The sequence below is a fragment of the Physeter macrocephalus genome, unplaced genomic scaffold (assembly GCF_002837175.3).
Source record: "Physeter macrocephalus isolate SW-GA unplaced genomic scaffold, ASM283717v5 random_1168, whole genome shotgun sequence".
Classification (NCBI taxonomy): Eukaryota; Metazoa; Chordata; class Mammalia; order Artiodactyla; family Physeteridae; genus Physeter; species Physeter macrocephalus.
In genome coordinates this window covers 1-25,000 of record NW_021146911.1, presented here as the reverse complement: position 1 = coordinate 25,000, position 25,000 = coordinate 1, and the positions used below count along the sequence as shown (strand labels likewise).

Below are 25,000 nucleotides of genomic sequence, written 5' to 3'. Positions count from 1 at the left end.
ACAGCGAGGCGTGGCAAGATGAGCTCACACAGCTAGTTAAGTAGATGGTGGAGCAGACGCTTGTAACCGCTGCGTATGCTGCCTGCCCTGAACAGGGAAGAAACAGTTCAGGGCAACAGGTGCACTGCTACAGGGTAGGGAGGGAGCCACTATCCACGAGGGCAGGAAACGGTTAAGCCTCATTTTGACCAAGGTTCCCAGGGTGTAAGGCAGGAGCAGTTTTGGGGACCAAGCTAGGACCTAGAGATAAGGCAGGCCCCATAAGGCCCACTGAGAGCTCTTGGGTCAGCCAGGACTTGAGATCAGTGGTGGTGAGGATCAGGGGACCTCCTCCCTCACTCCTGGTTCAGGGTGGCAGGGGATAGAGCCGGGGGACTTCAGGATTCCCAGCCAGGTTCCCTGGGAGCTGTGTGTCCCCATACTCACAGAGCAGGGGCTTCCCTGACCTGCGGGGGCCAGTGTTCCAACAGCCTGGGAGGTGGGTGGCCCCAAGGCCTGGGAGGCAGTGGATTCCCCTCAGCAAAGATTGGACCATGGTTCCCCCCTCCTCACAGCTCTCGACTCCCATCTCCCAGCTGTCCCCAAGAGGACAAAAGCTGATTATTCCACTGGGGGCTGTACTGGGCCCCATGAATGGAGTATTGAAAACCCCGTGTCCACATCCAGATAGGTTTTCATCCTCTTCCCAACCAGACTGTATGCCAGGATGGAAGCAAAGCCAGGGAAAGATTGGGGGCGGGGGGCGGGTGCCTTCCTGCCGAGAGGGCCACCCATGTCCCCCGGGAACCTGGGTCTCAGTATATCCCAAACAACACCATCTTCTAAACCAGCCGCCAACCATCCAATCATAGTGGACACACTGGGATGCAGGTTACATGGTATGAATGTTTACTGAGCTCTGCACTTACGATTCAGGCACTTTTTGGTTTGTAAACCTCAATCCAAAATTTAAAAAAAAATCCCAAATGGCATTTACTCTCCCAGCCCTATACCATTTTTGCATACTTGTGACTCGTGGGAACCATATTTCCTTGAAGTTTTTTCTTTTTTTTCTTTTTAATTTTTATTTATTTTAGCTGTGCGGGGTCTTAGTTGCGGCACACGGGATCTTCGTTGTGGCATGCGTGCGGGATCTCGTTCCTTGACCAGGGATCGAACCCTGGTCCCCTGCATTGGGAGCGCAGGGTCTTACCCACTGGACCACCAGGAAAGTCCCTGATGTTTTTTCTTTAAATTAACTTTTTTTTTTTTTTTTTTTTCTGATTTCAATTAACTTTAGGGAATTCCCTGGCGGTCCAGTGGTTAGCACTCAGCGCTTTCAGTGCCATGGGCCTGGGTTCAATCCGTGGTCCGGGAACTAAGATCCCACAAGCTGCGGTGCAGCCAAAAAAATAAAATTAAATAAATTAAATAAACTTTAAAGGGAAACTTTATGTTGCTCCAGATAAATGAAAAGCCAGAATCCTTTGCCATAAATAGAAGGCAGTGTAAAAGAAAAAAAAAAATGAAAATGAAACAGTAAATGTCATCCTTCTCCCCGCAAAATGACGTGGGTTGCCCCCAGTGGCACAAACACCCTGCTTTGGGATGTGCTGCCCTGGAGGAAAAACTCTGAGCCTTTGGCACAGCCAGGAAGACCTGTCTCGGTTTGGGATCAGACAACCCTCCAACCTCACCTCCCACCACTTGCTTTCATACACCCTCTGCCCCAGCCAGACCTAACTCCTCATGAGGAGTTTCCATCTGTGTTTCTGTCCTCATCCTCCAGCTGCTGCCTCCACTCAGAATACGAAACCCAAGTGGAAATGTCACGCCCCCCACCCCTCACCGAAGCTCTACCTGGGCCCTTCCAGCTGGAAGAAGTGAAGGGGAACCTTTAATTCCAGAAGTTCCAGCTGTGACTTCCCCACCACCCCTTAATGGGACCCTTGGAAAGGCCATCCACTGGCTGGACGCATAAGGACACAGAGATGCAAGCTGGTCCCCAGCCTGATGAGAAGAGCAGGGGATGGAGGCCTGGAGACAGGAACGCTGCCCCTTCCCCCCTCACCCCTGTCCTGTCCTTCCTCCTCTTCTTGCCGCTGGGTGAGTGCTCCCCTCCCCCCATTTCCCCTTTCTGGCTCTGAGTTTTCCCAGTTGTAAAATTACGGTGGGAGGTGGCCTGTAAAGGAGGTGGTTTCCAACATTCCCTCCAGCTCTGACATTTGCCCACGTTTGATGAAAGCTAAGGTCTGAGTTGGGGGAGTGGAAGGCTCAGTACTAAAGGTGAGGGCTCAATGTACACAGAGTATGGGCAGTTAGGATATTGGAAACAGGCAAGGAGGGAAAGGGCATGGGCTCACCAATGGCTGTTGGAAAGCCAACGGGTGGGACAGATGCAGTCAAACAGCCTAGGGACCATCCTAACTTAGGAAAGAAGAAACTGACTCTTAGTTGCTTCATCTGTGAAATGGGTACACTAGTACATGCCTCAGAGGTTGGAAGGATTCTTTCTCTGAGCTAAGGTATGTGGATGTGTCTGAGAACTCTGTGCACGAATGAGGGGCTATTAGGGGTATTCAATTTCCCATGCTAGGCCAGTTTCCCTCTCAGTCCACGTGCTCAGAATTGTATGGTGAAGAAGAGTGTGGCTGTCCGGGTTAGAATTCCAGCTCTACCTTTTATTTGCGAATGGCCTTGAGCAAGTTACCTAACTTCACGAAACCTGAGGTTTCCCCTTCTGCAAAATCCAAGCTGCCTCATAAGTTGTCCTAATGAGTAAATGAGTCAGGCCACATAAAGCAATGAGCACAGTGCCTGACATACACATATGTGAGAGCCAAAGCAGGAGGACTTATACAGGTAAACCTTTGGGGGGAAATCAGAATGAATCCCAAAGGTAATTTACACACTTAAGGCAGAGCTACTGAGCACCTGGGGAGGAACAGGCTCTGGGCAGGGGGCTCTGGGGGAGACCGAGATGAGACAGACATGGCCACATCACCGGGCAGAAGGCCTGGAAAAGGGTATGTATACGGCGCCCAGGTATTCAGAGGAAAAGGAGAGCACTTCTAGCTGAGAGCTCCAGGAAGGCTTCCCACAGGAGGGGGCTCGATCTGCAGGGCTGTAATGAGCAGGGCTAGCAGAGGAGACTGCAGGGTTAAGGACCTGGAGACAAGACTGATGGGAGATTAAGAAGTAAGGAGAAGCTGATCAGAAGATCTTAGAAGACTTCGTAGAGAAAGCTTAGGTTCTGGGACTCCAGCCGGAAAAGGGGAGTCTTTGAGGAATTCAGCAGTGGAGTGGGATAAGCTGAGCTGATCTGTGTCTCAGGCAGATCTCTCTGGGGCAGCCCATGGACCAATGGGCGAGGGATAAAGCAAGGAAACCAGCTGGGGCAGTCAGGGGCTTTGGAAAAGCAGGGGTAGTGAAGAGGAGGGGGGGTGATGGTGAGGACCACAGGGGGAGGAGGGGAGGCTGTGTTCCCAGGGCCAGGCAGCCAAGGGAGGGGGCTGAGGGGGCCAATGCTCTTCCTCACTTTGTTCCAGCCAGCGCCCTACAGCCCACCTCACTGCCCTTTCCAGGTAGGTGCCCCTGCCCCTGCCCCCCACCCTCCCCCCTGCTCCTGAGGTACTCAGATGCTCAGACAGAACACCCAGGGAATAATGACTAACCAGCCCTCCATTATTCTAGAGGCCCCCAAAGGGATTGCTCTAGTCTCCCCATTTTACAGAAAGGGAGAAATAAGTCCCAGGAGGGCCTGATCCCAAGGCCCCCACAGCTTCAGGGCAAGGCGGAGGCATCCTCTAGGTTGGGCCCACTGATCCCCCCGTGCCAGCTTAACCCTCTCCACAGACCTGAGGCTGGTGGGGGGCCCGAGCCGCTGCCAGGGACGCCTGGAGGTCCTACACGGCGGCTCCTGGGGCAGCGTCTGCGACGACGACTGGGACGTGGTGGACGCCAATGTGGTGTGTCGTCAGCTGGGCTGCGGCCTGGCTCTACCCGTGCCGCGGCCCCTCGCCTTCGGCCACGGCCGCGGCCCCATCCTGCTGGACAACGTGGAGTGCCATGGGCAGGAAGCTGCGCTGAGCGAGTGTGGCAGCCGAGGCTGGGGCGTCCACAACTGCTTTCACTACGAGGACGTGGCCGTCCTGTGTGACGGTGAGCAGGACAGTCTGTGATCCGGAAGGGCAGACAGGCTGGCAGGCAGCAGGGCTTCCCAGCGGCAAGCATGTTCCAATGAAGAAGACCAAGCCAGCAGCTGCAGTGCATGGTGCTGGGGAAGGGCCCCAGCCTGGCTGTCAGGAGCCTGGGCCCCAGCAGTGCCCTGGCTCATTGTATGACCTCTGCTGAAAACCAGCATTACTGCTTCCATGGAGGGCCTTGATTATCCCAGCAGAGCCCTCCTCCCATTTTTAAAACCGGACAATTGGGGTGAACACTGGTGGTAAGGCCCGCGTGGTGTAGAGCTGCAACAAATCTCCGAGAGGCTTTGACCTTGAGAGCAGTAGTTCTGGTTTTCAAGAAAATCAGCTGGAGGGCTCATTAAAACACAGATGGTGGCCCCATGCCAGAGTTTCTGATCCTGCAGGTCTGGGGTGGAGCCTTAGAATTTGCATTTCTAACAAGTTCTCAAGTGATGTGATGCTGCTTTAAGAACTAAAAGAACCTGAGAACTAAACGAAATCTTCTAAAGCTACTGCTTTCAGGACTCAGGTGGCCCTTTCTCCTCTCATACCCCAGATTTCCTAGTTTTGACCCTTTGTGTGGCCAGAGGCCCTGAGGGCAGGTGCCTTAGGGGTCCATGCCCTGCCCCTCACACACCTGTGTTTGTGAGGATGGAGAACAGAAAACTCCATATCCTCCTCCTTTCCACCCTGCTTCTTTCCCAGAATTCTTGCCCACGCAGCCCCCAACAAGGAAAGTGTTAACCAGTAGGGCATCCCCTACAACTCCCCAGAATGGAAAAGGTAAGTAAAGGCAATGTGGGGGACCACCTGGGTCTTAGGAGAGGGATCCAGGGAGGAATATCCCAAACCCTACCCTAGGCAGTGGGAAGTGAGGGATAACTGATGGGTGAGTTTGGTCATTCCTTCATCCCGCCCTGCCCCTGCACCCCCTCAGGCCACTCACCATCTGGACAGGGAAAGAAGATTCATTCTAGTGGGATGATAAAAATAGTCAGCACAAGGTTGGAGAAAATAAGAGAGGTGGGGGCTGAAGCTTAATCTAATGGGAGAGTCCGATATTCACAGAAATGCTGATAATGATGTAGAACAACAAAATGAAAAGTTCCCTTAAAGAAAGACAGATAAAAAGGCGGGAAAATCCGGAGGAGGAAGAGGATCCCATTCATCAGAAATCAGGGAGGGTTTCCTGGAGGAAGAGTTGTTGGTGCTGTACCTGGAAAGATGAGAAGGCTTTCATGGCAGTAGTGTTATAAATGAGGAATCAGTACATCCTAGATGGTTAGCAGAGCATGGATGGACAAGGGCAGGGAGGGTTGCTTTTAGGCAGGAAATGACACAGTCTTAGGGTTCTGTCCTCAGATCCCACAAAGCACCCCCAATCTAGACTCTGAGGAAGCAGTGCCTTGGGGGTAAGTGGGTGAGCAGATCCTCCTAGGTTTTAGGTCCTGGGACACCATGCAGTGTGGGTATGCGGAGAGCCTGGGGCAACAAGGAAGAACTTTGGGTTGGGATGGGCAGAAAAAGCCATGTGGGAGATGCTCCTTGTCCCCCCACCCCCATTACCAGGTGAGGGCAGCGTGCGCCTGGTGGGGGGCGCGGGCCCGTGTCAGGGCCGAGTGGAGATCCTGCACGGTGGCCTGTGGGGCACCGTGTGTGACGATGACTGGGGGCTGCCGGACGCCACCGTGGTCTGCCGCCAGCTAGGCTGCGGGGCGGCCCTGGCAGCCACCACCAACGCCTTCTTCGGCTACGGCACGGGGCACATCTTGCTGGACAACGTGCACTGTGAAGGAGGCGAGCCCCGTCTGGCAGCCTGCCTGAGCCTAGGCTGGGGGGTGCACAACTGCGGCCACCACGAGGACGCCGGCGCGCTCTGCGCAGGTGCGTACTTCGGGGGCGGGGCCGGTGGGCGGGGCGGGGCCGAGTCCTGAAGCTGGAGGAGGTGGCGTGGGGCCTGGGAGAGTACCGGGATGTTGACTGTCTTGGTGTTAACCTGAGCTCTTTCAAGAAGTCCCCCGAATTAGTTTTAATTTCTCAGTACTGCTCTAGAAGTGCCTCCGAAAATCCTAGTAGACTCCACAGGTATGTAATACTGCAGTATTACCCCACCAATACTCCAAAATTGTCTAACAGTACTCCAAAAATGCCTTCGGAATTTCCCACCAGTATCTAAGTACTCTTTATGGAATACTCCAGAGTAAAGTAATAGTCCTCTAGGATCGCTCCAGATACTCCAGAATTCTCTCATTGAAACCCAGGTATGTCCCCAGAATTCCCTAGCCATCTGTAATCCTGATTCTCTTATAATAATAGTTCCTCTCACCTGGTCCCTCTCCCATACTGAGAGGTTTTCTGAACTAGGAAAAATAGGGCTGTTAATGGCATTTCACAAATGGACTCCATTCTACCAGATATAAAGTGCTTGCCCATGCCTCACAGCAAACCAGGGGGCATCATCCCCAATTTACAGATGGGAAAGCTGAGGCCCAATGATGCAGAGTGAGCCCTGGCAAAGCCTCAGCTAACCTTGCTGCATGATCTTGGGTATGCCCCTTGCCCTTTCTAGTCTTATTATTTTATCTGTAAGTGGGGATAGTGAGTTTTGTTCTGCAAGCCCCTCAGGACTGTGCATGGCCCTCCCTGTTGGGCAAGGCCTTCTTTATCTCCCCATCTTGGACACACACTGGGCTTCTGGGAACACTGGAGAGAAATGAAAGCACATCTGTGAAAGCCTGTATGAACCGTGAAGTGTACACCCAGGCCGTGCAAATAAATTACAAGAACTGGCAAAGCGGAGCAGACTTCCTTGGACCCCAGTTGGGACTGAGCCCCCAGCTCTGAAAGTAAAATCTGTTGTCTTCTCCAGGGAGACCCTCCCATCCTCTCCGAGAGCCCAAGGCTGACCAGCAACCAGAACCTTGGCCTCTGACCCTACCCCCTTCTCTGACTCCTACTCTAGTCCTGGGGCACCTGACTCTCACAGCACTGCCACCGTCGGGCACAAGAGCGGACTGGGCCTGGCACACAGAGCCAGAGGGTAAGGAGCCCAGCCCACCAGGCTGGAATGGTAGGGGCAATGGTAGGTGGCTAGGGCTGGGAATTGGGAAGACTGCTCTGGACCCAGGGGGAGGGGCCCGGGCTAGCAGGCCAGGGCTTTGGGGCAGACGGTAAAGAGGTGGGTGAGGGAACAGATGAGCAGGTGGAGCCAGGGTGAAATCCAGAGCTCTGAGAAGTTCAGCAGGGTGGCAGGAGGCACTGCTTCAAAGCTCTGAAATAAAATTCGGCTTGGGGCTGAGGTTGGAAATTGAGAGGCCTTGTGAGAAGTGAGATATAACTTGAATGAAGGGTAGAAGTACATTTGCAATTAGGGCTGGACCTATCATTGGGATTGAAATTAGGATAATGCCTGGAAGGAGGATTTGGTTCATTCCCTTCAAGCTTCCTGAGGACCCTACCGGTAACAGCATACAACATGGTGACTCTAGGATTGAGGCTGAGTGGGGTGCAGGTGTGGTAAGAGTTGGGGCATCTCAGTAGACGCGCCCTGTGCCCTGCTGCAGGCCAGAAGCCCTGTCTTTGTCCCCTTCAAATGCTCTAGATACCCTGTCTCTGCAGCTACAGGAATTGGTGCCCTGCCTTCCAGGGAGCCGGCACTGTTCACCACAGCGGCCTGGGCGGCGGGGAAGAAAAGTAAGTGGCAGGGCCGGGGTTCCGTTGTGGGTGGAAGAGGGTGGGGCCGGGGCTCTGCCCTGGAGCCAGTGGCCCCAGCCCAGCTCCTCTGGCCGCGGGCCTGTGCGCCCCGCAGGCGGGCGGCTGCGGCTGGTGGGCGGCCCGAGTCCGTGCCGCGGCCGCGTGGAGGTGCTATACGCCGGGGGCTGGGGCACCGTGTGCGACGATGACTGGGACTTCGCGGACGCGCGCGTGGCCTGCCGCGAGGCGGGCTGCGGGCCGGCGCTGGGTGCCACGGGCCTCGGCCACTTCGGCTACGGCCGCGGCCCCGTGCTGCTGGACAACGTGGGTTGCGCCGGCACGGAAGCCCGCCTGAGCGACTGCTTCCACCTGGGCTGGGGGCAGCACAACTGCGGCCACCACGAGGATGCGGGCGCGCTCTGCTCAGGTGAGGCCGCTGCAGGACCACGTATTCACGGGGGCACGGGCGGGAAAGAGCGCCATCTGAGGAATGGGGTGTGTGTGTGGGGGGGGGGTGGGGGGTGCAGCGCGCAGGCGCTTACTGCGACACGCCCGCCTGAGCGACTGCTTCCACCTGGGCTGGGGGCAGCACAACTGCGGCCACCACGAGGATGCGGGCGCGCTCTGCTCAGGTGAGGCCGCTGCAGGACCACGTATTCACGGGGGCACGGGCGGGAAAGAGCGCCATCTGAGGAATGGGGTGTGTGGGGGGGGGGTGCAGCGCGCAGGCGCTTACTGCGACACGGGCGGGGCCTGCTGTGAGATAGGCGGGACCGGCGCAGGCGCGTACTGCGGCGCTGGCGGGATGAGGCAGGCTCTGGGGAATGGGCGGGGCCTCGCGCAGGCACGCTCTGCGGCGCGGGAGGGGCGGGGTCTGTTGGGAAATGGGCGGGGCCTCGCGTCAGAGCTCGCCGAGGCACTGCGGCGTCAGCGCCGCGGGAGAGGACTCACGGTCCGCAGACAGAGGCGGAGCCCACCATCGGCGCGCTCTGCGGCTGCGCGGCATGAGCGGGGCCGGGGAGGGAGCGCCCTCTGCGGCAGTGAGGGGCGGGGCCCGGGGCCCGAGCTGAGAGGCCGAAGACCAGTGGTAAAGTGTGGAAGAACCTGGAACAGAGGTGGCCGGGGAGGTTTTGTTCTGCTGCGTCAAGGACCCGAAAAACTCTAGTTAGCAGGGAGAGTTGATCAGCTTTCGGGGAGCAAGCGTTTGACCCTTGGTGTGAGTCAATGGAAAAGGGGTGTTTGCAGAGTATGACACATTTAAAAATGCGTCTCTTTATTGATTGCTTTGGGAATTGGTATTTTCGCCCTTGTTTGGTGTCCTGGTAGCCTTGGCCACAGAGGGTTCTGCTTTCGGCCCCAGGGTGAAAGAAGCACAACCCACGTTTCTGTACCAAGGAGCGGGGACCTATGAAGTCCTTTCTGACCCTAAATCAGTCCTCCCCTGGAGGGTTAGAGGTGACCTGGCCTCAAGGGGCTTGTTCCCCAATGTGACAGCCACCTGTTTCTTTGTCCTTGCTGAGCCAGGCCCAGAGGAGCTAGTCCAGCAGGATGGTGCTGAGACCACCCAGGTGCCCACTCCTCGGCCCAGGGACGGTAGGTGTCCACCGTCCCTAAGAGTGAAATGGAGGCATCAGGATACGAAGGACCAGATTTGGAAGGAGGTCACAGCCCGGGGTTACACAGCAGAGGTCCTGGAGCCTTTGTCCTTCTGCGAGAGTCTCAGGCCTCATTAATAGAGGCATGATGTCCAGAAAGAGGGAGGTGGGTTTTCAGCTAGAGTCATCTAGAGATTTCTAGAGTTGGGACCAAAATAAAGGGATGGGCTCCTGTCCTCAGGAGAGCAGTGAAAGAATTCAGGCTTTAGTCTGGGGAGTCCAGGGGGGAGGGGAGATGATGACGATAGAGAGCAGCCCTGGGTCTGAGGTATTGGGATTGTGAACAGACAACTAAGGAGGGAGCAGACATGAGGCTCCCAGCATGCAAAGAGCGCCCCACAAAGGCTTGTACACATTCTTCTGATCTTGAGATGCAGTCTGGACCGATGCCCATCTTATTTTAATCTCATTTGTCTGCCTTCGTCCAGTGTTTCCCAGGGCAGTGCTGTGTCCCAAACCACCACGCTTTGCCTCCCCTAACTACCCCTTACCTGGCCTGGCTTGGGAGTGGCCTGGCCTGGGCCAGCCCCTTCCAGCCCCAGACCTTGTCTCCCCACAGGGCACTTACGTCTGGCCAACGGAGCCCACCGATGCGAGGGCCGTGTAGAGCTCTTCCTAGGGCAGCGGTGGGGCACTGTTTGCGATGATGCTTGGGACATGCGGGCAGCCGGCGTCCTGTGTCGCCAGCTGGGCTGTGGCCAGGCCCTGGCAGCCCCTGGTGAGGCCCACTTTGGCCCAGGCCGAGGCCCTATCCTCCTGGACAATGTCAAGTGCCGTGGGGACGAGAGTGCCCTGCTGCTCTGCTCTCACATCCGCTGGGATGCCCACAACTGTGACCACAGTGAGGATGCCAGTGTCCTGTGCCAGCCATCGTGACCCAACCCACTCTGCAGACCACCTCTTCTGGGAGCCTACTGTGGCCTGCTCCTCCTCCTCCAGGAAGTCCTCCTCCTCCAGGAAGTCCTCCTCCTGTGACAACTGCAGTTCACTCTGCCCTTCCCTCCCCTTGCCTGGGAGAGAGCCTGCCCAGATGGTGTAGTCCTGCCTGAGGGAGCCTGGCTCTATCCCATGAACTTAGTGTGTGACCTCACCTGTCATCACCTACTGTGGGCCCAGTTCAATGAAAACTCCTACTTTCTGCTCAGCTAAAACAGAAAATGGTGGGAAGGGAAGAACTCCTAACTTTCCTCTTTGGTGGGACTCCTGTTAACAATACCCTTAACCCAGCCTTCCTTAACCCTGGTCCAGGAGGTTCAGGTGCTCTCCGTAAATGGGGTATCTCCTTTCCCCCCACCCATCTTGGGATCCTCAAGAAGAGGGGAAGGCAGGAGAGGCCTACAGCTCTTACCTTAGACTAGCCTGGGGCTGCAGAAGAACCTGGGTCGTTGCCCTGGCCTGCTCTGTGAGGGCCTGGACTCAGATGGTGCTTGGCTGGACAAGGGGACTGGAGGGGCCAAAGCAGGGACAGCGGCCCCTCCCTGCAGCTGGAACCAGCAACTCGATTTATGCTGCTCCCACCACAGAGCCTCCACTTTGCAGAAGCAAAGAACCCTGGGGGCCTGTAGCCACCCGTTCATAGGTGCCAAGTCAATAAAGCATTGTCCCCTGTGTCTTTTAACCGAGGTCAGTGTTTGGGCATAAGTGCGTTGTTTGTGGCAGCAGGGAAGACTCTGGTTAGGACTCTGGAGGAAACCTGCCCGGGGGTGGAGGGCAGTTCGAGAGCATCATCAGAGAGCTTTCAGCAGGCCCATCACATCCTGGAAATGCTGACTCACAGTGTCAGGCCAGGAAGGCCCCTAGAGGGTCCCCTAGCCCATCCCCATTCTCCTTTTACATACACAGAATCCTAAAGGAAGGGGTCTGCTCAAAGGCACATAACAAGAGTCACTAGAAGAGAAAACATTGAGAGGAGGCAGAAAGGATGATGGAGGAGAGTAAAGCAGCATTGGGGCTTCCCCAGGGGCTGCTCTTGAGGTACCTCACCTGGCGCCCCAGGGCCAGAGAGAAGTGAGGGATCCTGCCAGAGCCTCTCTCAGCCCCACAGTGGCTGACTTGCCAGTAGCAACTGTCTGACGTCAAACCCCCGCCCTCCACATCAGCCTGCAGGCTCTGTATGAGTTTCCTACGCCTGCCGTAACAAATTACGATAAATTTAGTGGCTTAAAACGAGAACTTTATTACCTTACAGTTCACGAGGTCACGAGTCTGAAATGGGTTTCCCTGGGCTCAATTCAAGGTGTTGGCAGGGCAATATTCTTTCTAGAGGATCCAGTGGGGAATCCTTTTCCAGCTTCTAGAGGCTGCCTGCATTCCGTGCCTGCTCATAACCTCCTTCCAGCCAGCACTGCGTCACTCTGACCCCAGAGTCCATCATCTCATCTCTTTTTCTGATTCTTCCGCCTCCCTCTTCCATCCTCGAAGGCCCTTTGTTATTATATTAGGCCCACGTGGATAATCCAGGATAATCTCCCCTTCTCAAGGTCCTTAACTTAACCGTGTCTGCAAAATCTTTTTCTCTACGTAAAGGAGCATTTTCACCAGCTCCAGGGATTAGGACTTGGACCTCTTGCGGGGCGGGGGATGGGGGTGGGGGGCAGGAATTATTCTGCCTCCCACAGGCTCCAAACCCAAGTCCTGGCTGCCAGCCAAAGAGTGAGGCAGACACTTAAGCTCCAAACTCCATCAGCTCTTGGCAGTATTGGTTTTGTCTCCATTTGTCAGGGAGCTCTCTGTGGCCCACTGTGTCACTGGAGGGATGAGGGCTGGGGGAGTGAAAGGAATGAAAATGCTTAAGTATGCAGGGAGTCGGGGCTGAGGGACAGGGATGCTGTAGCTGCCCTCAGCCCCTAGACCTCAGTGCAGCACACTCAGATTCTGCTTAGCCTGTGGTCATTGCCACGCCAGCCACACCCACACTCGAGTGTGCCTCTCCATTGTCTTGAGATGTGTCACGGCTTCCCGCCCCTGGACTCCCCTTCCCCATCTAAACAAAGTGCTTTCATCGATGCTCAACTAAAGGGAAGTATTAGCATCCCTTTTTACAGACTGGGACAACTGAGGCTCAGAGCGGGGACATGTACAAGTTTGCAGAGGAGACCCAGGATCAGAAGTTAAGATGCGTTGTTTTTTTTGTTTTTTTTTTTTTTTTTTGTATTTGTTACAATATTGCTTCTGTTTTATGTGTTTGGGGCTGTGAGGCATGTGGGATTTTAGCTCCCTGACCAGGGTTAGAACCCATGCCTCCTGCACTGGAATACAGAGTCTTAACCCCCGGACCACCTGGGAGGTCCCATAAGTTAAGATTCTTGATGCCCGTTACTGGGCGCCAACATGTCCAGTTCTTCCCCTTCCTGGCATGTGGTAGATTTGTACTCCCCTGTCCTCTTGAAGCGAGGCATGGCATGTTGACATGCTTTGGCTGATGAAATGTGAGTGGAAGTATCCCCCTCGGGCAGAAGCCTTCAAGGACCCAAGCACTATCTGCCAAGTTCCTTTCCTTCAAGGTGACGAGTGACATTCCAGGTGGTGGAGGCTCCATCAGTCTGGGTCCCCACCTGGAGAAAAGCTTCCATTGACTCAAGATGGGCAGGTAGAGTGAGTGAGAAATCTGAGTTTGTGTGTGGTTTATCATAGCAGCGTAACCTAGCCCATCCTGAGTGAGAGGCTGAGGCTCCGAAATTTTTCTCTGTCCTGTGGGGTCTGCCTGAAACCTGTTTTCCAGACAGTTATCCAAGCTGTTCTGCTGTCTGTTTTCTGTGGTTCTGTGTACACTTTGGTGTTCTGCGGGCCAGAGCCTACTGGGTTTGGGAACACGCAGATAAATAAGGGCTTTTGCCCTTGAGAAACTCACAGAATAATCCCAATGCTGACTTGAGCGCCCTGTGCTCTCCTGAAACTCAACCTGTGCCACTTAGAACTTCATCACCTACACCTAAACCTGGGTTTCCCTGTTTAGGAAGTAACACTGCCAAGCACTAGCTTAAGCTGGAAATCTGGGTGTTATCCCCAACAGTCCCCACCCTTGAAAAACTAATTAGTCATTAAAGTCTACTGATTCTACCTCCCAAACACTGCTGGAATATGTTCGTTTCTCTTACCGTTTCTTCTCTTACATTTCTTTCATGGCCTCTTCACTGTCTCACTGTCTCCAGTCCATTCCCCATACCACAAGAGCAGTGAACTGTCTGATGCTGACAAATCTGACTGCGCCACTCCCCTGCTTAAACCCCTTCCATGGCTCCCCAGTGCTTTCCTCAGCAACCTAGCTCAGTCTACAAGGTCCTGCAACAGCCTGGTTCTACTTGTGTTCGATATCATCCCTTACCACTTGCTGCCAGGCTCTTGCCAGGCTGAACTACTTTCAATTCCTCTAATGTCTGGGCTTTCTTCCCACCAGGCCTCTGCACATGCTGTTCTCTCTGCCTGGAATACACATCACCCTCTCCCCTCCTTCCCCTTGGTCAACTCTTATTTAGCCTCATGTCTCAGCTTTCGTTTTCCCCAGAGGCCTTCACGGATACCCCCTCCCCCACCCACGGTCTGGACTAGGAGCCCCCATCACTCCCTGTACCTCCCCAGTGACAGCACTCACCCCTACATCACAGCAGACTGCTGACTTAGCTGTGTCTTCCACCAGCCCGGGGGAGCTGGGAGGGCTGGGGCTGAGTCTGTTGTGCTTGACTTTGCACGTAGGACCCTCTACAGGGCAGGTGCTCAAATAATATTTGTCCAGTGAACGGAGGACATGAACAAGTATTTCTAGAGCGTCTGTGTGCTAGTCTGAGCACGGTGCTGGACTCTGGGCCTGCAGAACAGGAAGAGATCTAGACCAGTTACTGTTTGCATGGCCCAGAGATTACCTTCAAAAGAAGACCCATGATAAGCCATTGAACAAATCAATAGCCAAGAGAGGGCTTCCCTGGTGGCGCAGTGGTTGAGAGTCCACCTGCCGATGCAGGGGACACGGGTTCGTGCCCCGGTCCGGTGCGCTTCCGGAGCCTGTGCTCCGCAACGGGGGAGGCCACAACAGTGAGAGGCCCGCGTACCGAAAAAAAAAAAAAAAAAAAAAAAAAATAGCCAAGAGCGTTTGAGCTAGTGATTAGTGCTACAAAGAACATGAAGCAGGGTGTTATGGGGAGGGTCGGGTGGTCAGGGAAGGCCGCTGAGGTGGTGAGCCTTGAGCTGGGCCTGAGTAGTGAGGGGGAACCAGCCATGAGCCTTTTGTGGTTTTTGTTTTGTTTTTTTAACTGTTTTTTTTTTAATTAATTAATTTATTTATTTATTTTGGGCTGTGTTGGGTCTTCGTTTCTGTGCGAGGGCTTTCTCTAGTTTGGGCAAGCGGGGGCCACTCTTCATCGCGGTGCGCGGGCCTCTCACTATCGCGGCCTCTCTTGTTGCGGAGCACAGGCTCCAGACGCGCAGGCTCAGTAGTTGTGGCTCACAGGCCTAGTTGCTCCGCGGCATGTGGGATCTTCCCAGACCAGGGCTCGAACCCGTGTCCCCTGCATTAGCAGGCAGATTCTCAACCACTGCGCCACCAGGGAAGCCCCATGAGCCTTTTGTTGATCATGAAAATGTTTGGGGTGGACCATTGCAGGTCCTTCACTGGGGATTTAGCCTGGCCTACGGAAGGACCAGCAAGAAGGGCATTGTGATTGGAGCAAAGAGAAACGTGCTAAGAGATGAGTCAGGAAAGCTGGTAAGCGCCAGACCACTCAGGATTTTCTAGGCCACTGGGAGGAGTTTTATTCGAAGAGCAATGAGAATCCATTGGAAAATGAAGAATGTAGGCAGCCCAGATGTCAGCCTCGTGAGCATTTCTCACCTCTTTTAACTTGCTGAGTGCACCTTGCCTCTTAAGATCTAATCAAAAGGACCCATTAAAGTAGGATACCAGGATCCCTACCAAAAGCCTCAGGAGTTCTTAGGGAGCTTAGATTCTGCTAAGTACCCCTGACTTTTGCTGATTTCTAAATCTTCCATCTGCTTTTGCCTCCTTTGTGACTCTCCTTTTACCTGTTCACTGACCAAGCCCTTCACTCCCAAAGTTCCACCAATTCCAGGCTGTGCATGGTGCACACTTGGCTGATGATTTGGAGCAAGCATTCAACGAAATAGCCGGAAATTAGATACCCTGTTTTTAAAAATCCCTTGTATATTCATATACACACACACTGCCACCATTACCACCGCCGCACACACATGCACATTCCCACATAATTGTTACTGATTTTCTCCACTCTAGCCCTAATGGCCTACCCCAAATGCTGAGACCCTCCGTCTCCTGCCACCTCCTTCCGCATTTGCAAGCCCTCTTGACTCCCACATTTTTGCTCATTGATTTTTCCTTAAATAACAACTTTATTGTGATATAATTCACATACCATCAAATTCTCCCTGTACACTCAAGTGTACAATTCAGTGGTTGTTAGCTATTTGCAGGGTTGTGCAACCATCACCACTATCTAATTCCAGAACATTCCAGAACATTTCATCACCCCACCAAAAAAACCTCATACCCATTAGCACTTACTCTCCATTTTCCCCACCCCGGGGCCACTGGCAACTGCTAATTTACTTTCTGTCTGTATGGGTTCTAGACATTTCCTAGACATAGAATCAGGCAACATGTAGTCATTTGTGACTGGCTTCTCTCACTTGGCATAGTGTTTTCAAGGTTCATTTGCATTGTAGCATGTATCAGTACCTCATCCTTTTTTTTTTTAAATTTATTGTTTCTGGATGCATTGAGTCTTCGTTGCTGCGGGCGGTCTTTTCTCTGGTTGCGGTGATTGGGCGCTGCTCTTCGTTGCGGTGCGCGGGCTTCTCATCGTGGTGGCTTCTCTTGTTGCGGAACACGGGCTCTAGGCATGCGGGCTTCAGTAGTTGTGGCACGTGGGCTCAGTAGTTGTGGCTCGTGGCTCTAGAGCACAGGCTCAGTAGTTGTGGCACACACGCCCAGTTGCTCTGCGGCATGCGGGATCTTCCTGGACCAGGGATCGAACCCGTGTCCCCTGCACTGGCAGGTGGATTCTCAACCGTTGCACCACCAGGGAAGCCCTCATCCTTTTTTAAGGTGAAATAATATCCCTTTGAATGGACTTATCAGATTGTGTTTATCCATTCTTCGGTTGATGGACACGGGCTATTTTTTTTTAATAAATTTATTTATTTTTAATCTTTATTTTTGGTTGCGTTGGGTCTTGCGCGGGCTTCTCATTGCGGTGGCTTCTCTTGTTGCAGAGCACGGGCTCTAGGCGCACGGCCTTCAGTAGTTGTGGCACACGGGCTTCAGTAGTTGTGGCACACGGGCTCAGCAGTTGTGACACGCAAGCTCTAGAGCTCAGGCTCGGTAGTTGTGGCACTCGGGCTCAGTAGTTGTGGCATGTGGGCTCTAGAGCGCAGGCTCAGTAGTTGTGGCACACAGGCTTAGTTGCTCCGCGGCATGTGGGATCTTCCCGGACCAGGGCTCGAACCCGTGTCCCCTGCATTGGTAGGCAGATTCTTAACCACTGCACCACCAGTGAAGTCCCGACACGGGCTATTTTTACCTTTTGGCTATTGTGAATAATGCTGCTATGAACAGTCCTGTACAAATATCTGTTTGGGACCCTGTTTCCAGTTCTCTTGGGTACATACAGAGGAGTGGAATTGCTAGGCCATATGGTAATTCTATGTTTAACATTTTGAGGGACCACCAAACGGTTTTCCACAGTGGTTGGGCCATTTTACATTCCCACTTGCACTGCACAGGGGTTCCAATTCTCCACATCTTTGCTAACTCTTGTTACCCCCTTAAAAAAAATTCTAGCCATCCTACTGGCTGTGAAGTGTTATCTCCTGGTTTTGGGTTTTATCTCCTTAATGACTAATTATGTCAAGTGTCTTTTTTTGTTGTTCTTATTGGCTATATGTATATTTTCTTTGGAGAAATGTCTATCAAGTCCTTTGCCTATTTTTCAAATGTGTTCTTGCTCATTTCTTATGCATAATTATCTTGTCTACTGCCTAGCCTCCAGGACTAGCTTTCCAAAATTGCCCTTTTTGTTTTGCTAATCAAAGCTGGTTCTCCTAATTGGAATTCTGCAGCCACCTATTAAGTGGTTTTGTTCCCTCCCCCCGTCCCCGCATTTTACGTTGTATACGTGTCTCATTTCACAGTCGCAACCTGAGAGATGGAGGTAAAATCCTTCTCTGATTTGACATTTGAGGATTTAGGGATTGGCCAGGATCTTACAGCTAGTTTATTAGGGGGTGGGATTCGCACCTTGAGCTGTCAAACTCCAAAAAGCCCCACGCTCTTCCTACTAACTAGTACTATCTTGTCTCAGGACTACCCCTGGACATGTTTATCTTTATCTCTACTGTACAGGAGGGAAACTCAGGGCCGGAGAAAGATCAGGCGTTTTCCTGGGTCACGAAAAAAGATCAGAGCCCAGGTCTAGGGACGCCCACCTCCGCCCCCAAATCCTCCTCCCAGCCCCACCAGCTCAGTGGCGTGGACCTGGAAAGGGTGGCTCGGCTTGGCCCTTTCGGCCCAGTCCAGTCGCGCTTTCCTGCTGAGTCACTGCCGAGGGGCAGGGCAGGGCGGGCGCAGCGAGCACGCGCGAGGAGAGCGAGTAGGAGCCCGCCCCGCTTGGGAACCGAAGCCCCACCTCTGACTCCTTGGTAGCCTCCTGATTGGAGAGCAGTGGACTGATACAGCCAATCACAGCAAGCTGCGGCGTGCGGGTGGGGCGGAGCCGAAGACAAGGGAGACACCTCACCCCTGTCTCCTAGAATCTGCCCCATCCGGGCGCACCCCTCGGGGCTTTGGGGAGCGTCCGGGGCTCGGCCGCTGGAGGGACGCGGGTAGCCGGACCTTGCGGGGATGCCGGGTGCTACCTACGCGGGGTCGGAAAGAAAGGGTCCGGAAGAGTCCCCAAGAACCTAGGGTGAAGGCGACCTTTTCTATTCTGTGCGGCCATTCTCAGTTTACAAAGAGAATTTGACACCCCACCCGCCGCCAGTCGGGCCGGGCTGGGATCTTTATTCGTGTTTGTGGGGAAGATTAACCTACAGAGGCCTGTTAAAATTATAAGGCCAGTTTTCGTTAAAACTGGCATTGGAAAGGGGCGGGCCCAGGCATTTGCTGACGTGCGCACTAGGCTGGGAGTTTACCGGCAGCTTAGAGGCGCCCCAGCAAAGGCCTGTGTGTGCAGGCTCACCCTGAGAATGTGGCCCGCGTGGTCTCCAGAGTTGGCCCTGAGGGCCTTTGAGATGTAGCCAAGGCAGGGAGGGTGGTCTCTGGAGCTCAGCAATTTGCTATTCAAACTCTAGTCTAGGCCTAACTCCCTGTCTCCCCTGCCGACCGTGCACCCCTCCACCCACCTCCCTGGCCTCTGCCCTTGAGGTGTCTTGGTGGGCTTGAGTTTATCTTACTCTCAAAGACTGCTAGCAATCTTCCTCTCCACCTCACTCAGCTACTCAGCAAATATTTGAGCCCTTCCGTGTGTCAGGCTAAGGCAAACGGCACATCACAGCCAACCAGGTCTCTGCTCCTGTAGAGTTTACAGTCTAGGCAGGAGATAGACCAATGGTTACATGAAAGCCTGGTGAGAGCTGGATGGGGGAAGAACAGAGTGCCAAGTCAGGGGCAGTTTGCAGGGCGCCCTAACTTAGTCTAGGGGGAAGGAGCAGGGAAAGCTTTAGGAAGAAAATAGCTTTTATTTTATTCTATTTATTTTGGCTCCTACTTGGCAGATGGAGAAACTGATGCTCAGAGAAGAAACTGATCTGCCCAAGGTCACCACCCTGAGCTAGAGGCAGACTTGGAACCTGGATGTGCGGGCTCCCACTGGCGTCACTCCCCACTGCCCACATTTGGGTTGTTTTAGGTCTTTGTTGCTGCGCGCGGGCTTTCTCTAGTTGTGGCCAGTGGGGGCTACTCTTCGTTGTGGTACGCGGGCTTCTCATTGTGGTGGCTTCTCTTGTTGCGGAGCACGGGCTCTAGGCACACAGGCTTCAGTAGTTGCGGTGCGCGGGCTCTAGAGCGCAGGCTCAGTAGTTATGGCGCACGGGCCTAGTTGCTCCGCGGCATGTGGGATCTTCCCGGACCAGGGCTTGAACCCGTGTCCCCTGCATTGGCAGGCGGATTCTTAACCACTGCGCCACCAGGGAAGCCCGAAAATAGCTTTTAACCAGAGGAAAGGGAGCCTGGCCCTCTTGGAGGAATGGAAGGAGAAGCAGATGGCTGGAACAGAGGTTCAAGGGAGAAGGTGGGTTGAGATGGGAGGAGAGCCTTGTGGGCTCATTAAAGATTAGGGAGATTATCCTGAGGGTACTAGGAAGCTAACTAGAGGGTTTTAAGCAGAGGAGAGACATAATAAGATTTGAATTTTAAAAAGATCATTCTGGGCATCTTGTGGAGGAGGGGTAGACAGTCGGGGAATAAGATGGAAGCAGGGAAACCAGCTGCATTAATGCAGGGGAGACATGATGATGATGGTTCAGACTCTGGTGGAAGCGGTACAGACCATGAGCAGACGATGAATTGTTGACCTGTAAGGGGGCCTGTAATGCTTTGGAAGACTTAGAGTGGCACTCCCTCTGTGGGGCCCCCTTTATTTATTCGTTCATTTATTCTCTTATTCAAGCAAATATTTGAGCACCACTCTGGCCAGAAATTATGCCCAGTTTCCCAGGCAGCAAGGCTGCTGTCTGACCCAGTCGGGGTGGAAGGGAAGGGGTGATGTCTGCAGAGGGGTTGGTGCAGACCTCACTGAGACCCCACAACTGTACAGTATTTGGACAGTGGTGTGGGGTTCCTATGCATTTCAGCTCCCACCAGAACCTCCCTCTGCTGACAGCCAGCCAGAGATTTCAGTTCCTACTTGGCAGATGGAGAAACTGATGCTCAGAGAAGGGACTGACCCGCCCAAGGTTACCACCCTGAGCCAGAGGCAGACTTGAAACCTGGGTATCCGGGCTCCCACTGGCTTCTCTTCCTACTGCAGTCTGGCTGCCCACATTTGGGTTGTTTTAGGCTCAGAGAGCCTCTCCGCCACTGTCAGGCAGGAGGAGAAGCTGCAGACAGAGGGGCGCCTGCTCCTTGTCTCTGCGTCCAGCCCCAGCCCTGAGATTGCTATATTATTAGCAACAACCCACGACTGCGCAGAGCTGTACAGCCTCCTCCTTGCCAAGGGACTTACATGCAATATCTCATTTGATCCATCTGGCCTCGCCAGGAAGTGAAAATTATTATCCCCACTTAACAAGTGAAGAGACTAAGTCTTAAAGACACAAACTATTCGTGCATCTGATGAACTCCATTGAGGTTCAGTAACATTCAACTAATAAGTATCCATTGAACTCTGATCCCCTGCAACTGTGCTGGGTTCCATAGAATGCAAAGATGAACAGGATCTGGGCTCTGCCCCCGAAAAGGAGATAATCTATAGGGATTATAGTGCACATACACTCCTAGCCTTTGTGTAAGACCCTGGTGTGTGGGGCTTTGGAGAAATGGTGCGGGCTCAGAAGCAGAAGTCACTCCTAGCAGAAGTTCTGGGAAGCCTCTGGAAGAGGAAGCATTTAAGCTGGAGTTGGAGGCCATGGGTTTGGGTAGGTGGTCCTAGGGTCCCCTCTGTGTCCTCTCCCGGCATCCTGGGCTCATCACACGTCATTACTTGTCTCCCCTGCCAGATACTATGCACCTAATAAGTACTCAACATTTGAATCAATGGAGGAGCAAGTAAACGGCGGAGAGGCTGAATGAGGCCAGTTTGCAGGTGACCTTGATGATCAGCAGGGTCTCTTCCAGTCGTAGAGGGCTGCCATCTGGGGCAGAGCTCTTGGGCGGGTGGGATAGAGCGATGAAACATGTCATTTCTTCCCTGTTTTTGGTGGGACTTGGCACCCAGCATAAGTGCTGGGGTTTGGGGGTGAGGGGAGGTGGGTAGGAGCCTTTAATTGGTGGGATCTTTATCAATGATGCAGCCCTGGGAACTGGGGTCACAACCTACTCTCCTGACTCCCCACCTTTGGCCCAAACTGTTGGGCCAGATTTTTGGAACTCTCCCCAAAGGGTGCCAGGAACAGAAGGTATCTGTTGCCTCCAAGTTCTTGTTGGACCTGAAGGACACCCTTGACACCCCAGGTTACTCAGGTCCTCTTTGGGGTAGGTGAAGATATGTCACAATCACTGAGGATTGGGTGGTTGTTTCCATTTTACAGATGGGGATGAAGGCTGCAGAGAGCTCAGTGGCTGCCAGACCTCACAGCTAGTGAGAGGCAGAACGGGGTCCCTGCCTCCAAAGCAGCCCCCTTCTCCGACCTCCTGCTGCCCTTGAGGAAGCCCTCAGCAGGGGCACTCCTCAGTCTGCAACACAGGGTCACCTGGCTGGGCTTTCTGCAGCGGGTGGTGCAGATGGAAGGGATGATCCAGCTGCCTGGCCCGGTGGCCTCTGCCTTCCCAGAGCAGCCATCCATCTTGCACTGATTGGGTCCAGCCCAGCAGCTTCCGGGATGAGCTGTGGGCACCTGGCCAGCGAGCTCAGCACCTTCCCTCTGTCGGATCCCTTCTGTCTTTCTGTCTCTGTTTATTTCCCTTTTCTCTGCTTTTATTTTATTTATTTATTTCTTTCGCCAGCCTCAGGGCCTCCTCCCCGGCCTTTCCCTGCCCCAGGAGTAACCCCAGGACGTCCAGTGCCTCAGAAATCACAGCTGCCCCTACTCTGCCTGTACCTCTCCTCAGCCATCTGCATGACCCAGTGGATAAAAAAGTACAAAGCAAGGGAATACGGTAGTCACGCTCTCCTTTGTTCAAGCCCTTGGCTTCCTCTTCCCTGGTTGTGAAGCTCAGGAGGCCCGAATCGGCCCCATCTTTCCGAGGTAGAAGTGCTGGCCTGGAGCTCAGAGTTATGGGAGCAAGATGCAAGGGTGGCAGGGCCCTGTGCCAGGCAGAATGGAAAGGTGTGGAGGTTCAAGCCGCCAGCTGCCCTGGCTGCCGCGCTGCTTCTTCCAAACCCTTTGAGCAGACCCCCTTCCTTGGGGCTCAGAGCTCGCAGATCTGTGAACCATCCCTGCGCCCTCACAGCCTGGTCCTGGCTGGCCTTCCTGAGGCCTTTGGCCCCTGGTTGTCGTTTTCCTCCCTCCCCAGGCCCTGCCTCATCCTGGGGACTTCCAGCATCCACAGGACACAGTGTCTGCCACCAGAGCCTCTCAAGGGAACCAACTCAAACCTGAGCCTCAGCCCTAGCCCCTGTCCACTCCCCAGAATTTTCTGCTGCTCTTGGGCTTCCCACTCTCCTGATGCTCTGGCACCCCACTTCACCACTCCCCTCTACTTGTTCTTCCATGTCTCTGAGCCCTCCGGCCTCTGACCCCCTCGCGCCTTTATTTTCCCCACCTTGCCCGGCCCTCGGCCAGTCCTGGCATTCACTCCTTTGATATATTGAGCCCCCTGGCCCCCAGGCCCTTGGCCACAGCTGACCACTGCCTGCCCTGGGTGGTCTGACCTCGACCTTCTAAGCTTCTGGCCCACACTGCTGAGAGCTGCTGGAGAAAACCACAGGGCCGGGCAGATGGGGCCCCTGTGCACGAGGCCTCCAGGCCCAGCTGATCCTTTTCCCAGCTCACTCCTCCACCCTCTCCAGACGCTCCCTCAAACCTTCAGCCTGTTCACCAGCCTCCTCCCCTCCTCCTCCCATGACTCAGCAGATGACTTCAGCTTCTCCTTCTCGGAGAAGAAGGTTCCTGGGAATCTCCCTGCCCTCCGCTCAGAAGTGCACCCCGCCTGCCTTCCATCCCGGCTGACCCCTCTTCCAGGGCTCCTGACCTCCCCCACGTCAACATATCCACCTGTTCCTTCCACACCACCCCCATCCTTCCAGCCTCTCTCTCTCTCCCCGGACTCTCCCCTGAGCATTTAAACAATCCCAGCCTCTTGCAGACAAAGGAAACCCTCCCTCTGCCATGAGCCACCAGCAATATCAGAGTCTCTCTCCTTCATCTGACCATTAAATTACTGATGAAAATAGTCATTTGCCTACCACAACATTGTAAATAAACTATACTCTAATATAAAATTAAAAATAAATTAACAAAAAGAAAATACTCATTTCCAAATCCTAATTCACAACTTCTCTACCCCCTGCCGTCCTGAACCACTGTAGCTCAGCTCCACTACAATTGCACTTGCTGAGGTCAACAGAGATGCCCTAACTCATGGAAAGGCCTGCTTTTCTGTCCTCACAGTTTTCTGGAGGCACCTGGCACCTTAGAGCACCATGAGGAATGGATTGTCACATCCTGTGCTTCCTGTTGATCCTTCCAGGTCTCCTTCTGAGCCCATTTTTCTGGCCCAGCCCATACCTCCCCCACTGCTCATTTATACTCCTTAAAGGCCCACGGCTCCACCTCCCACTGCAAACTCAAATTTCTGTGTCCAGACCCAACCTGGGCATCTCACCTCCCAAACTGAACCCATCATCTTTCCCTTAACCCTGCTCTCTCTAGGAGGATGGGACTGTCCCCATCCACCCACTTTTCTAGGAGTCCTGCTGGGCATATCCCTCCTCCCACAGCCATCACTGCTCCCTAACCCCTCCCCCCCACCTCTCACAGGGGCTATTATAGGAACCAACCCCCCCAAAGGGTCTCCCCACCTCTGGTCTCCCCATCCAATCCACTCCCTACTCTAGCTGCCAGAATGACCATTCTAATATGCAAATCTGGGAATTCCCTGGCAGTCCAGTGGTTAGCACTCCACGCTCTCACTGCTGAGGGCCCAGGTTCCATCCCTGGTTGGGAAACCAAAATCCCACAAGCCTTGTGGGTGGGCCAAAACAAAAACCTTAATAAATGCAAATCTGACTCAGTCTCTCCCTTGCTTGATATCTTCCCTGGCTGAAGAATCCAAAGGGCAGAATCTGGTCCATTCTGAGATTCCCAGCCGTAGGGCTTCTCAGGACTGGTTTTATTTATCCTCCCCTCCCCCACGCCCAGAACCCAGGAAATCCCTATGGTTTCATTGAGCGCTGCTGATTTGTGCAGGATAACTGGAGTTCAGATCATTTCAGCGAAGGCTGGAAAATGTGAAGATTTTCGTATTAACCTAAGTGGCTTGTTCTGAGCAAAGGAGAGTCAGAGATCCAGAGAAGAGAAGTGATTTGTTTAAGGTTATTCAGCACATCATTGGTGCAGCCAGGCCTCCAGTGTTCTGTTTGCTGACCCAGCCCCCTGAATCCAGCGAGGACAGCCCCAGCCTTGGGGAGTATGCCTGGAAACTGCTGTCCCTCCAACTTCTCCAGGAGGGCCTTGACTTTGATTCATCCTCCTGGAGAACACACTCCTTCCCACTCCCATGAATGAGCAGGTCATTCACTTCTGCTCTCAGGCCCCTCCTACTACCCAGCTTTGTCTGCATCCTCCCACGGGAGAGGTGAGAAGTAAACCCAGGGCTTCCCTGGTGGCGCAGTGGTTAAGAAGCCGCCTGCCAATGCGGGG

The 25,000-nt window shown here is 53.9% G+C and overlaps 1 protein-coding gene and 1 long non-coding RNA gene across 7 annotated transcripts; both read left to right on the top strand.

Moving 5' to 3' along the window:
* The first annotated feature begins 1,919 nt into the window (after positions 1–1,919).
* Positions 1,920–11,114, top strand: SSC4D (scavenger receptor cysteine rich family member with 4 domains). 2 transcript variants are annotated; one of them, XM_007103973.3, is made up of 10 exons: positions 1,920–2,085; positions 3,528–3,563; positions 3,835–4,140; positions 4,872–4,949; positions 5,736–6,050; positions 7,129–7,206; positions 7,785–7,859; positions 7,975–8,286; positions 9,384–9,452; positions 10,074–11,114. In XM_007103973.3, exons 1-10 carry the CDS (start codon positions 1,920–1,922, stop codon positions 10,388–10,390), a joined length of 1,752 nt encoding a protein of 583 aa, XP_007104035.2. In that variant the 3' UTR covers positions 10,391–11,114. The 2 variants fall into 2 exon arrangements, 1 of the variants encoding a protein (XP_007104035.2); XR_003678959.2 differs by lacking the exons at positions 1,920–2,085; positions 3,528–3,563; positions 3,835–4,140; ... (3 more) ...; positions 7,785–7,859; positions 7,975–8,286 and adding an exon at positions 8,884–9,075 and having other exon boundaries at positions 10,074–10,090.
* Positions 11,115–18,305: 7,191 nt separating this feature from the next.
* On the top strand, positions 18,306–23,537 carry LOC114485551 (uncharacterized). Of its 5 annotated transcripts, none has more exons than XR_003678962.2 (5): positions 18,306–18,364; positions 19,256–19,451; positions 19,643–19,770; positions 21,197–21,282; positions 22,143–23,537. It is a non-coding gene; the product is annotated as an uncharacterized lncRNA (long non-coding RNA). The 5 variants fall into 5 exon arrangements; XR_003678963.1 differs by having other exon boundaries at positions 18,312–18,447; positions 19,256–19,389; XR_003678960.1 differs by having other exon boundaries at positions 18,312–18,447.
* The last annotated feature ends 1,463 nt before the right edge of the window (positions 23,538–25,000 follow it).

Bases quoted from the DNA above. Each gene is read 5' to 3' on its own strand.
- SSC4D (XM_007103973.3), top strand. From the start codon at position 1,920: ATGGGACCCTTGGAAAGGCCATCCACTGGCTGGACGCATAAGGACACA. The intron at 4,141-4,871 runs GTGAGCAGGACA...CTTCTTTCCCAG, and splicing joins CGTGGCCGTCCTGTGTGACG to AATTCTTGCCCACGCAGCCC. The intron at 9,453-10,073 runs GTAGGTGTCCAC...GTCTCCCCACAG, and splicing joins CACTCCTCGGCCCAGGGACG to GGCACTTACGTCTGGCCAAC.